Source organism: Chionomys nivalis, chromosome 24 (assembly GCF_950005125.1).
Source record: "Chionomys nivalis chromosome 24, mChiNiv1.1, whole genome shotgun sequence".
NCBI classification, from domain to species: Eukaryota; Metazoa; Chordata; class Mammalia; order Rodentia; family Cricetidae; genus Chionomys; species Chionomys nivalis.
Genome location: NC_080109.1, coordinates 50,990,301 through 51,004,692, shown reverse-complemented (window position 1 = coordinate 51,004,692; position 14,392 = coordinate 50,990,301). Strand labels below are relative to the sequence as shown.

The 14,392-nt window shown below is 35.7% G+C and overlaps 1 protein-coding gene across 1 annotated transcript in view; it reads left to right on the top strand.

Annotated features, from left to right (window-relative positions):
• The window catches only part of Hltf (helicase like transcription factor), a 72,609-nt gene continuing 58,217 nt past the window's right edge, over positions 1-14,392 (top strand). The window contains exons 1-7 of the mRNA XM_057756711.1: positions 1-194; positions 1,258-1,465; positions 5,827-5,993; positions 7,089-7,222; positions 7,989-8,086; positions 10,109-10,183; positions 11,195-11,386. Coding sequence (XP_057612694.1) covers positions 175-194; positions 1,258-1,465; positions 5,827-5,993; positions 7,089-7,222; positions 7,989-8,086; positions 10,109-10,183; positions 11,195-11,386 — 894 coding nt within the window. The 5' untranslated portion in view covers positions 1-174. The remainder of the gene's footprint in view (positions 195-1,257; positions 1,466-5,826; positions 5,994-7,088; positions 7,223-7,988; positions 8,087-10,108; positions 10,184-11,194; positions 11,387-14,392) is intronic.

Below are 14,392 nucleotides of genomic sequence, written 5' to 3'. Positions count from 1 at the left end.
ACTTAGTGGGTGTCGACTTCTAAATAAACCGGCGTCAGGGTCTCTCTCTGGGGTCGAGCCTCGCTGTTCGGGTTTGCTTCCTGGTGTCTGGGTCTCGAAACCTTGCGGAGATTTTTCAAGCGGCTTGAGAGGTCCGGGGCGCGCAGATATCCCGAGGTCTCCGCGCCCGGCGCCATGTCCTGGACGTCCAAGAGGTGAAGGGCTGAGGGGGTGGGGCGGGAGGCCGGTGGCACTGCGCGGTCTTGAAGTGAAACCTGCGCTCCCCTCCTGGGCCATAGGTGCAGCTCGTGTTCCTTCCGCGGGTCGGTTGCGGGTGTGGCTCGCGGAGACTTGGCCAACTCGGGAATTTGCTGCCCGCACTTCGGGAAATCTCCTTCACCGATTGTGGGGAATCCGAAGCTCCATCCAGTTGGCTACCCTCTGTGCTCTAGGCATTGTTAGGAATTTCTGTTTTAACATCTCCGAGACAGCCCGACTCTGGTGTCTCACAGTAATGTGCACAAGCGTGCTAACATACAGAAGAACTGAAAGGGAAACTCGCAAAGGATAGCTCCGTATGCTTTTAGAAGAATGACAACTTCTAGGAGGCTTCCAGCAAAATTTTAATCATCTTTAATGGTTTTCATGCCCATTCCTGCAATAATTATCCTTAAGATCGAAGTTACCTTTAAAATAATAAGCTGGTGCATAGGTTAGCCTTCTATGATATCTGAGTTAAATGTATTCTGTTCTGAAGGAGTAAAAGCAGTGTTATGTTGAAGATATTTTCACAGTCGAACCACCCTTCGACAGGAGGCAGGAGGCAGAGGCAGGCAGATACCTGATTTCAAGATCTGCCTGCCTGCCTGCCTGTTCTACAGAGTCTCGAAAAACCAAAGCTAACAAACAAAAAAAAAAACAAAGCATGTAACAATAATTATGTTTTTATAAATGTTTTCTTCATTAGTTGGCATTGAAAACTTTGACATGCAACTCTAGCTTCAGGTATCACATACATTTTAATGTAATATAGTTTTCACCAGAAAAGAATTTCCAATATTTAACAGGTCAGATTATCCTGGTAGCTTTCCTCACTCAGTTCTTTTTAGGCAAGGTAATTTTTAAGTTATATTTGCCACATAACAAATAAAATGGAAGGAAGTGATTGGCCTGAAATACTATTTGATTCTGTTCTTTGAGAAATACTTGCTTAAATCTGTGGTTTTAATGTCTGTCTTTTTTTTTAATTATTTTTTTTTATTTTTATTTTTTTTATAGGGATCCTGATGGGAAGTATTTGCAGTCTGTCCAGTATGGAACCCATGGAAATTTTCCAAGACTTTCATACCCAACTTTCTTTCCACGTTTTGAATCCCAAGACATTATCCCTCCAGATGACTTCCTAAATAGTGATGAAGAGCCAGATTGCGTTTTTTTTGGAATTTTGAGAGGTCAAGTTGTTGGACTACGCTATTACACAGGAGTAGTGAGTATGAAGAGATACTAAATAAAATTGTGGTATACTTAATGGTTTTAACAGTAAATTATATTAAATGGTGATATATACAATTAATGTTTTACTTTTTTTTTTTTTTTTTTGGTTTTTCGAGACAGGGTTTCTCTGTGGTTTTGGAGCCTGTCCTGGAACTAGCTCTTGTAGACCAGGCTGGTCTCGAACTCACAGAGATCCGCCTGCCTCTGCCTCCCAAGTGCTGGGATTAAGTGACTGAAATATGTCACTCAAAGGCTAGTCAGAAATACCTTTACCATCTTTGATTAATCTTTTACATTTTTGCCATGCTTACAGTATATAAAGCACTTTTGCCCACACTGTCATTGATCCTTATAATTCCCAAGGTACTCTTCCTTAATGGAAGATAGAGATGGCTAAAGAAGATCTAGATGGTTAAATGGTTTGCCCTAAGTGCGGAAAATATATGTTGAATTTAGAAAGTGACTTTGAATCCATCAGCTTTTACTAAATAAGTTAATTGTTTATTTTTGGGTTCTTTCCTTTATTTTTGTAATCAGAATAACTCTTGTTCTTTTTTTCCTATGTTTCTCTATTCTCCAAATTGAGTGTGTGTATGTGTGTGTGTGTGCGCGCATGTGCAAATGCCCACGTGTGTAGGAGAAAGGAAAAGGGACAGATTGAGAATATATATAATTTTTTTCTGGACAGTAATCTTCATTATGGTCATCTTTGTTATTTGGATAATATTTCTAATATCTAATTTTTTACGAGAAAATTTCAAGCATAAGATCAAAATAAGATTCAGAGATTAGCAAGTATTTTCTGTATTTGCTTTATTTTTTTCTTTGGTCTTTTGTGAAAAATAGTAAATGTATCATTTTATATTAGTATAATTCAGTATATATTTCTTTACAATGCAGTTTGGGGGCTGAAGAAACGACTCAGCAGTTAAGAGCTCTTGGCTGCTCTTACAGAGGACTAGAGTTCTTTTCTCAGCACTCATGGCTGGCAACTCACAACTCCCTTTAACTACAGTTTCAGAGGTCTATGCCTTCTTCTGACACACATGGGTACTCATACATAAGCCCCACAACATACACACATATCTAAAAATATAACACATATTTAAAAAAATTAGTTTTTACATTTCATCTTCATTGAAAGAATTAACAATTATATGTAATAAGTTATCAATAGTTGGATTCTATTGACTATTTAAAATGTCCTTATTTTTATCAGGATTAAAACAGGGTTGATATATTCTCTCTGGCTGTTATAGACTATAAGGCCCACTCTAGTTTACTGTTACAGATTTGTGTGTCAAAAACAAGGTCTGTTTTGCAGAATCTTGTTAGTTTTGTTACTTTTCCTTTTCCCTTGTATATTTACGTTAAAACTTGCTAAAAGATTTTTTGTAGTTGTTGTTGGGGGAGTGAGTTTGAGACAGGCTTTAACTTTATAGCCTACCCTGGCCTGGAACTCACTAAGTATTCAGGGTGACCTTGAACTCATAGTAAACTCATAAAGGTCCACTTGTCTCAGCCTTCTGAGGACTTGATGGTTTCAGAACATTTTTTTCAGTATGTATAAGCTGAATTAATCAGGGGAAACTTTGAGGGAATTCTGTGTTTCCCATTTGTCTTGCTTTTCATTCTCTGTATTTTTATGTTGGAACATCTCATGTTGTTTAGTAGTTGTAGGAGATGTGCTGTCCAGGAGATTACTTAGGGAAGAGCAATTATTTCTTGCGTTTTTATAAATTCATAATTTTCGTTTTCTGCTTGAGCGTTTGACTAAACATAAAGGGCTTGTTTCATGTTTATTCTCTGTGTCCTAATGCTGCGCAGCCTGTGCTTAGTGAAGATTTGATATCGGTGGGATTTCTTTTCCCACTAGCTGAATTATAATTGTTTTACCTGATGATTAAAAGATATTATTATTATCTTGAAAGTCTAATAGTTTCATTAAGATATTTGTTCTATAAATTTGTTTCCGACTATTTCAGAACAATTCTGTGATTATAATTTTAAATGTTTGCTTTATTCCAAAACTATTTCTTCTTTAGAAGCTCCATCTTCTCTCATTTAGTCCTCTCTCCGGCTTGCTCTGTTTGCTGTTACCTCTATACTCTCTATATCTGCTACTGACTCTGAATATTTTTACTATAATTTTTCATTTTTCTGTTTTCCCCTATCTTTTATTTTTCTTACCATGTTTTTCCAAATACTTTGTTTTTATTTGTGTTAATTTTACTCCAGTCTTGGCCCTTGAAATATTTTCTTTCCTCTCGTCCTGTTAGCAATCTATGCTTTCTTCTCTGGGATCTTACTGCTGTCTGGCTCTCACATCCCTTCATGAGTTGTTATATTTCAGGTTTGCACTATTTCAAAATTTATGTTGTTTTTCTAAAGTTTAATTTTGTGAAGGATTAGTTATAGGTATTGATCTCATAACAGTTACTCATTTTTATCTTAGAATAATCTCTGTAACACTAGTTAACTAATAAGAATATATGCTGATTAAATATTTAGCTCATTTTCCCACAGTATTGTATTTAGGTAATGCATTCATTATTTTAAAATAGATAAAATGCATTGAATTTTCATACCATAACTTACCTTATATGTTCTATAATTTTTTCTATAAATGTACATATATGAATTGAAATCATACATTAATAAAAATAAATTCAAACAGAAAGTGGTTAGTTACACCCATTACAGTTATGCCACTGTTGTACCTAAGGGTATTTCTTGCCTCTCAGTAATTATTCCAATTTGAATAGTTCACAGCTGGCTAAGACTGTTGATAACCCCACCACCACTACCACCCCCAGAAGCCTCCATAGCACCTTCCTGACCTGTGAAAGCTACTCAACAGGGAATAAGTCAGGACCAGCGTCATTTCTCCAGATCCTGTGGCCAGTGTGTGGTGTCTTCACACTTGTCTTACCATAAAATTCTGGAGGGCAGCCAAGAACCAAGACAATATCATGTATTATTTTGGGAGTTTCTTGAAGGCCAGAATCATATATCTGGCACTGAACTTTAAATTTGTCAACCTAGGGTTTCAGGTATGAGCATAGTTCCCTGTGTAGAGTAACTCTAATTAAACTCTTTTATATTGAAAAACATCACACACACACAGTATGTATATGTATGTGTGTGTATGTGTGTATGTATAATTTCTGTGTTATTTTCGTTTTCATACATCCATCATGTTAATTATGTCTCCCCTAAACCACCCTGTGCTCTACCCTCTCTCATCCCTCTCCCTAATTAAACTTCCTAGTTATTTCTCTTTTTCTCTTCATATCACCTGACTTCTTTCTCCCACTATTAAGCACCCCTTATTGTCCCTTTCCGGTTTCCTGGATTGTGCAGGAAAGACACAAGTATAAAGACTTGATAATAAGATCCATATATGATTTAGAACATGTAATATTTGTGTCTCTGGGTCTGGGTTACTTTACCCAATATAATGTTTTTCATATCCATCTCTTGACTTGCAAATTTCATTTTTCTTTATAACTAAATAAAATCCCATTTTATGCAGGTACCACATTTTCACTCTTTATCACTTGATGGACATATAGGTTATTTCCATGTCCTAGCTGTAATGAATAGAGTAAATATAAACATGTATGTGTGCATGTGTCTCTGACTCAATCATGTAGGGGCACATATATCCAAAGTTTAGCTATTTTGAAAAATGTAGGTAGTATTCTCTTCTTCAAGGTAGACTTACTGTACCTTTTAAATAAGTTTTCTTTCTTTCTTTCTTTTTTTTTTTTTTTTTAAAGACAGGGTTTTGCTGTAGCTTTGGGGACTGTTCTGTTCTGGAACTAGCTCTTGTAGACCAGGTTGGCCTTGAACTCACAGAGATCCAGAGATCCGCCTGCCTCTGCCTCCCATGTGCCACCACTGCCCAGCTAAAACTTACTAGCTTCTTAATGAATATAAATTAGAAAACTAGAGTAAAAGAATCATTTAAAAATATATACTTTAATATTTCTGGTTTGAGCTGGGCCTCTAGCTCATTGACAGATTGCTTTGTAGTCTTTACCAAGCCCTGGGTTCAATCCCCAACATAATATAAACTGGGGGTGGTAGCACATCTTGTAATCTCAGCACTCAGGAGATAGAGGCAGAATGATCAAAGTTCAGTACTGTGTTTAGTTCAAGATCATCTCTGGCTACATAGCACATTTGAGGCCAGTTTGATACACGAGACCCTGTCTCAAGCCAGCAAGCAAAATACAAGGAAAAACTAACAATAATGTATATGAATGGGTATTCTAGAAACAGTACAAGGAAATCAAACTATTACTGTTCATATCTACATTAGTATTATCTTCTCCTTATTTTTACTAGGTAAATAATAATGAAATGGTTTCTTTACAACGAGAGCCTAGTAATCCCTATGATAAGAATGCGATTAAAGTAAACAATGTGAATGGAGATCAGGTTGGTCATTTAAAGCGAAATCTTGCAGCTGCCTTGGCCTTTCTCATGGACAACAAATTGGTACAACTGGAAGGGTATGTGCTTTTAGAGTTTGTTTTAGTAATTGTGATTTTTAGTTCTCTTTGAATATATACACATTTCCTGGGCATCTGGAAGTGTCGTGGCACCATACTTTGGTGCACTTTCAGACATGTACAGTTTTCTTCTTTGTTTCCTATCTAGCTATCAAACAGTTGTACACTTATTTTCTTATTATTACCGTGGAGAAAAACAAACTTGAAAATCAAACTTGCAGTTGTTCTTAGCTTCCCGCCTCATACTCCTGCAGATTCTGCATGGAGGTATGCCTTACCAGAGGCACTTCTGATTGTGGGGTGTTTTTCCTGCTGTTTGAAACGGGGTTTTGCTGGTAGAACCTGGCCTTGTACTCCCAACCCGGCCTTAGCCTCCTGTGTACTAGAATTAGAAATGGGCACCATCATGCTTAGCTCACTTGCACATTTTAGAGTTTTCTTCATTTCATACTGGAAATAAAATCGAGATATTCTATATAATAATTTTCTCTCTGAATGCAGAACTTAGCAAGAATTGTCTTTTGGTAAATGATAGATCCGTCGATTGGGACTTAGGAAGTGACTGCCCTTTAGCGAGGGCATATGCTCTGCCAGCTCTTTTGCCATTTTGTTTCTCATTGTGAAAATTTCATTTTTCATTCTTGTTACTTGTTCTCCATTAGTGTTTGTGATCTTATTGTAAATATTTGGGATAGTTATATCCTAATCCTAATGCTTTGAATATTCATCCCACCTGATTTGGAAGATAAATGGTTAACATCGCCTTTGCTTTTTCCTTTATAAATTTTTAGTGAACATTAGATGCTAAAACTATCCTGTCCGTTATATGCATTATTTTGCTTATTTTGCACTCTTGCATGTAAGTTGTCTTTTGTGAACTACTTTATCCTATCATCTCAAGTTTTTTTGACATCCTGTTATAAAAACACCTTTTTTTTCCTGATTGTTGATTTTGTTTCTCTTTCTGTTTTTCAGATTTGCTTAAATAATCCCTTTTTGTTTTAAATTTTTGTGTTTGAGTGATATATTGAATATATTCAGAATTAGTATAAAAATAACTTTCAGTTTTTTGTTTTTTTTCCTTTACTATAATAGAGTAGTTCCTTTTGGTGCAAATAATGCTTTTACCATGCCTCTTCATATGACTTTTTGGGGAAAAGAAGAAAATAGAAAAGTGGTTTTAGATCAGTTGAAGAAACATGGATTTAAACTGGCTTCCACATTGAAAGGTAAGTTTGATACTGTGAGGTTCAGGGATTGTAAAGTAATTTGTCTCTTTTAGTTTGGTTGACTAATGTAATGTCTGCAAAATACTTTAAATTATAACTCCTTTTTTTAGAATCTTTTGAAGAATTGCTGACGTTTCCTTTTATATTTCTATTGAAATGATAGATTCTGAGAAATATATCAATGTGTTTATTTTGTTACTGTCTAGCCATCATAGATTACTCATACAACATGAGATAGTTAATCTTATGGGTCCACCATTATATGTCCAAATCAGAACTTCATGTTTGTAATATAGATTCATCCATACACCAAAAAAAAAAAAAAAGCACACAAGGAGGGTTAATGTCCCCTATTTAATTTTCCCCAATATTAACCTAATTCTTTATTTTAAACATTTATTTTTAATAAGTTTTTTTAACAAAAGGAATTGTTTAGTAGGGAGTGAAAAGGAATTTGCTGTTCTCTTAGAATTTATTCAAATAATATGCAATTATTTTTAAAACGTAATTTTTTTTTCTTTTGTGAATGATTTAGTATTTATCTTTATTTTTTTAGCTTTAGGGATATATTTCAGTAGTAGATCATTTATATACTTTTTTATATTCTTTGCAGTTCTGGGACTATCCATACTAGGCAATTATTCTGACACTGAGCTACAACCCCAGGACTATGGGATTTTTAAATACTGTTTGGTATTTACATTTGTTCTGGTGCTTAATTTCTTCTTATTTGCTCATTTTATTTTTTTCTTTTTGGAAACTGTAGATTTAGGATTGAGTTTGGAGAATAGTTTGGTCTCTGGAAGATCTGGACCAAGATATAATATGCCAGCTCATGTTGCAGTACAGATGACAGCTGAACAGGTAAGCTTTCTGTTGTTTGTTCATTTTTATCTTGAGTCAAGGTCTCATGTAGAATTACCTCAAAATCATTTTTGTCTTAGTTGGGGTTTCTGTTGCTGTGAAGAGATACTATGACCACAGAAACTCTTAAAAAGGAAAATATTTAATTGGGAGGCTTACAGTTTACGAGTTCAGTCCATGGTAGAACATGGTGGCATGCAGGAAGACAGGCAACTGGAAGTGGTCTCTCACTGGGCATGGCTTGAGCCTGTATGAGAACTTAAAGCCTGCCTCCACTATGGTACGTACTCCAACACGGCCACACCGCCTACTAGTGCCACTCTCTTTGGGGGCCAATTTCTTTCAAACCACCACAGCTGTGTGGCTGAGAATGGCCTTGAACTCCTGGTCTTCCTGCCTCTGACTCAAATATTGGGATTAGAGGTTTGTCATCATACCTGCCTCAGGTATGTTTTTATCTTGTACTGTATGTAAATTTTTAGTGATAAAGGTTGCTGCTTAAAAGAATAAGATAAATATGTATGAGCTGGTATTAGTCATCTTTAGTTATGTTGTTAAAATTATAATGAAAACTACTGTATAGCGTATAGAATGTAGATACTTATTTACAAACATAATCTTAAAAAGCAGTGATAAGAATTATACTCATCCCTTTTAATTCACAGAAACTGGAACCATCCAATCACACACATACACACACACACACACACACACACACATACAGTACTTTTTGTATAGGATCACTGCATATCTCATATTTTAAACAATTTCTAAATTATATTATCTGCTATAAATATAAAAAGATGTGTAGTAGTTAGACTATTGTTTAGGGAATAGTGACAAGGGAAGTCTATGTAGAGAGGCTTAGTACAGACATAAACATTGCATGACACAATATTTTTGATTAATTACATCTATGAAAAGGAGGATGGGTTCACATTTATGCAGTTATACATACAGAAAATTATAGATACATTATATAGGTAATATTTTTGTATTTAAATTTTCAGAATGTCCCAGTGGTAACAAAAACACTAGAATGTGAGAAGTATTCTCGCTCCTCAGTAAGATTGCAAATTCAGTATTCAATAATTTAAAGTCTTTGATGTTATTATTTGATGTAATTATTTTGCCTAATTTGTAATCCAGGATGTTGTTAAACCAAGTTACTCTGAAAAAATGTATATGATGTTTGTTAATGTTAATATAAATAATTTGGACGATAACATTAAGACATTTTTATGACTGTCCAGCAGTGGTTTTAGACTAAAGCATTCAAACATTTTATATCTGTTTATCTACTAGATGTATTCTTTTTATTTCCCAAATACAATTTTCCTGAATGTTGAAAGGACATGAGCTTGTGCATGGTGGGCAAATTGTAAGCCACTTCTATTAAGCTGGCATGATGCTTTCTAGATGACTGCTATGTATTCATATGTTAATTTGTAAAGACACACAGTGTAAATTGCTTTAAACTGAACTAGATGAATTTAAATGATCAGCTAAAGTAGCCTAATATTGGATTTACCCTAACAGGATATTCTAATAAGTTTGCCAAAATAGTTTAAATGCTAGCAGAATCATAGAGTTCTAATGGGAGAGAGAAAATTGGCAATTTAACTTCTTTCATGTTCTAGATTCATGAAAATAAGACACAGGCAATAGTTCTCTGCCTAAACATGCAAGGTCATTTGTGCACATGTCATAGGACTTAAACTTTACTACTGTCCTTTCAGTATCTTTAGGATTAGGCCTTGTAGAGGGTTGGGCCAATGTTCTCTCAGCAGGCTATATCTATGGTCCTTTGTAGCTCTTTTGTATATTTATCTGAAATGAGTACATTTACTTCTATAGAAGAATCACCTTGTAATGCTTTTCAGTGAGTGATTTACTATCTCAGGTACTTATTTTATGTATGCTTCATCATTTGACTTATTTGGTGTTAATGATTTGAAACCTATAGATTACCTGTAATTTTCACTTTGTTTTTAATCAGCATTTATTATTTTTAAACTGTAGCTCAAAACGGAATTTGACAAATTATTTGAGGATTTAAAAGAAGATGCCAAAACTAATGAGATGGAGCCAGCGGAGGTACAGAACCTATGTATTTTTTAAAAATTGCTTTATATGGTATATAAAGTTTTATAATGACTTTGCTTTTCAAGTGTGCAATATACTTTGAGCTTAACCATATTCATAACCCATTATCTTCTCATTTCTCTCCTGAGTATTTCCATGGAGTGTTTTTCTGTTTTTCATGTCAGAAAGAATATGTTTATATTATGTATATATGGATATTTGCATACACACACCCAATCCCAGTATGAAAGAAAATAATGTGATGTGCGTCTGACTTTCTTTCTAGGCCTGGTCTTTATCACAAAATAAGAATGATCCAGTTCCATCTATTTTTCTGTAACACACATAAGTTTGTGCTTTAAGGCTGAATAAAAGTGCACGATGCAAATATGCTTCATTTTTTCCATCTCTTCCTTTATTGACAAATGCCAGATTAAACTTGTAAGAGCTCACTCACAGTGGATTATGTTTCCTAGGTACCTTCATATTGATTTTGATAGTGGCTGCACTAGCTTACATTTCCACTAGCATTGTAGAAACATTCCCTTTTTCCTAAGTCCTTGTGAACATTTTTCTGTTTGTTTAAAATTATACCTCTTCTCACAACAGTGAGATGGATTCCTAGTGCGTAGCTAAGGACATTGGGCACTGTTTCACATGTATATTGGCTATCTGTATTTTGCTTTTTTGGAAATGCCTGTTTTCTTCATTTCCTCATTTGTGGATAGACAGTTTCAATTTCAGAAAAGGATTCCAGAAACTCAAGAAATTATTTCTGGAGCTGACTCATTGAAAGCAGTTAATGGACTGCCAAGATAGTTTAGAAATTGGGGCAGTCTCTTTTTTAGGGTTGATATATTGAAAATATAAATAACTTAAAAATATAAACCAATATTTCATGTGTATTGAATTATTACCGTCTTAGTAATTTATACATTTAATATTATAAGAAAATAACTCAGGTTCTACATATGAAAAGGGTAAAGACTGACGATATTTTTCTTTATGACATTGCATTTGTAGGCTATTGGAACCCCATTGCTTCCACACCAAAAACAAGCTCTGGCTTGGATGATTTCACGAGAGAACAGTAAAGAACTTCCACCATTCTGGGAACAACGAAATGACTTATATTATAACACAATAACAAATTTCTCTGTAAAGCAACGACCAGAAAATGTTCATGGAGGAATTTTAGCTGATGATATGGGTTTGGTAATTTTTTTTGTTTTTACTTCAGTTAAGAAAATCTTACTTTGCAATTACAATTTTCTAAAAAGAAATTGTAAAATGGAAAGATGGGTGCCAATTTAGGACTGGAGTTTGCTTTCAATGTAGATGAAAGATACATATAAGTATTTTTTTTTAAGTATAGACTTCTAGGAAACCAACAGATGGATCAAAGAACAAAAAATAGTTAAAAATGAGTAATAAAATACAGTAACATTAATGAGTGTATAAGTGTATATTCCCAATTTTCTTTACTTATCAGAATTCAGTCCAACCTACCTTTCATACGGCTTTTAAAAAGTAAATGATAGCGTGTAGAAGGAACTGCAGGCTGTTTCCCGCTGCCCGGGAGGGCTCCTGGCCACCGCCTAGCTTTACCCAAAATAATTACACGGAAACTGTATTCTTTAAAAACACTGCCTGGTCCATTATATCTAGCCTCTTCTTGGCTAACTCTCATATCTTGCTTAACCCATTTCTAATAATCTGTGTAGCACAACGAGGTAGTGTCTTACCGGAAAAGATTCAGCATGTCTGACCTGGCAGCTGGCTCCGTTGCGTCTGTCTCAGAGAGGAGAGGCATGGCGACTGCCTAACTTCCCTTCTTCCTAGCGTTCTGTTCTGTCTACTCCACCCACCTATGTTCTGACCGATCAGGCCAAGCAGTTTCTTTATTAATTAACCAATGAAAGCAACAGATAGACAAATGACCTTCCCACATCAATAGTGAGTTTAGTCCCCATCATTGCAAAAAATAGTAGAACGTAAAGAAAGGCGCAGTTATTTCAGCTGAGGAGCTTGCACCTCATTTTGTGCTTTAAGAAAGAAAACCTTTGGTATTGGTAGTAATGTCGACAACAAGAGAGAAGCAATAGTCTCACAACCTTCTTACAACCTATTTAACTATACTGGCCTATTTGTTTCTTATTCTGCTTCTGCTGCAGACCTGCATCCTCAGCTACCAGAGAATGAAATCATCTTCAAGGACTATGCGGGTGACCCAATAGACTTTGAGGTTATCTGGTTGGAGGGCCTACCACCAGGCTAAGCTAGAACAAGTTAGCTGTCCCTACAGGTTCCTTTCCTACTAGAATATGAATACTGGCCTCATCTTATGACTTTATGTATGACCCCACCTTCGGTGTCACCAGGTTTGCTGAGAAATTTAGAAATAGTAATGCAGGTTCTGAGAAGTTTGACCTGAGTCATTGGACAGGTTAGACAGGAGCCATGAGATGTCAGGTGGTAGGTAGCACAAGAAACAAGACAGGTATCATGACAAGTTAGACTGGAGCCATGACAGGAGCCATGTGATAGAAGTGGACACAGGGAGTGGGACAGGGATGGGACAAGACCAATAGGCCTGATAAGGTAGACATAGGAAGAGGACAGAAAACGGTGTTGCCAGTGCGTAGAGCAGTCTTACATGCATCACAAAAAAGTGGTAAGCGGAAGACAGAGTTAGACCCCATTGATCAGCTTCTGCTTAGGTGCTCCTGGGGCTTCCCAAATAGAGTGAGGCCATGATGGGCAGTGACACTGACATGACCAGGTCACTTTCCTAGCAGTATCCATCCCCGTTCATAGGACTGTATTCCTGCTAACACTGAGGTTCCTCACTCAGAATCTAACAGCAGGACCAAACCTTGACTCCTCTGACCCCTGGCAGTTTTCTTACCTCCTCTTTACTTTCTTCCCTTTCTCTATCCTGCAGATAAATCTGGGCCTCATCTCTGTTAGACATGCATCCTACATACACGCCTACATATTTAACTCTCCATTCCTTGCTGTCTTTAGTAACAGTTTTGTTTTTGTGTTTTTTTTTTCCCCGTGGGAGGAAAGAAGATAATGTTATTTGAAATCATATTCCAGTTCAAACACTGGGTATGCAGTGGAGCACAGTACATATTTGTGACTGGGTACCATAGCCGTTCCTGTGGCTTTCGTCATAGAGCTTTCACTTTGAGCTCTCTAACTTTACAGTGTCAGGCATTAAATTAAATAGTTTTGAAAAATTTAAAAGGAACAGTAGATAAAATCTTAGAAGTAGCATATTTTAAAGATAATTCACATATTAGTTTTCATAATAATAATAGCAGCTTTTATGAGAATGCTGTCACTGTTTAGTTTTGCAAGTTGTTTTGATGTGTAGGTGCAGAAAGTGGCAACTGACTGTTAAATTGTGGCATTATTTAGTATGTTGGGATTGTGTTGCCTTTTTTCCTTACAGATAGTAATGTATTATTAGTTGCTTTTCTTATCTCTATGATACCATTTCTAACTTTAGAGAGGAATTTTATTTTATTTTTTGACTTTCAGTTCTGAAGATACAGTCTGTCATGGGGAAGATAAAGGGGCAGGAATTTAAGTGGTGGGCATCTTGTGCCTGTAGTCAAGAGGCAGACATGCATGCAGATGATAACCCCAGTCTATGGAATGGTGCCACACACAGTTACAGTGGCTGGCTCCTCCTACCTCATTTACCTAGTCTAGAAATTTTATTATGATTATATCTCAGAGGTTTGTCTTCCAGGAGATTGTAGTTCCTGTCAAGTTTACAATTAGTATTAATCTCATAAGTATTTTAAAAGCTCTTAAGATGATATCCTTTTAAGATGAAATACTAAAATCCAAGTATTTATTCATTAAAGGTACTAACCACTAGGCAATGATACTAACTTTATTATCATTACAATTCATCTATTCATGTTGCATATTGAATGTTTTACCTGTAAATGATTTTTTGAAGAGGCTTGCCCTTTGGAACATGCTAATGGTACATCTGCCACATATAGTGCATTTCATCATGAGTGTTGCCCCTAATCTTATGAGCAAAGAATTATATTCTTGGCAGTTGCTTTAGTCATACTATAATGCACAAGTTTTGTAACATTTTAATGTATTATTGAAAATTGAATTAACCCTTACAACAAATACTGTTGTTTTCCTTAAAGACAATGCCTTACACCTTACATTGATTACTTTCATCAA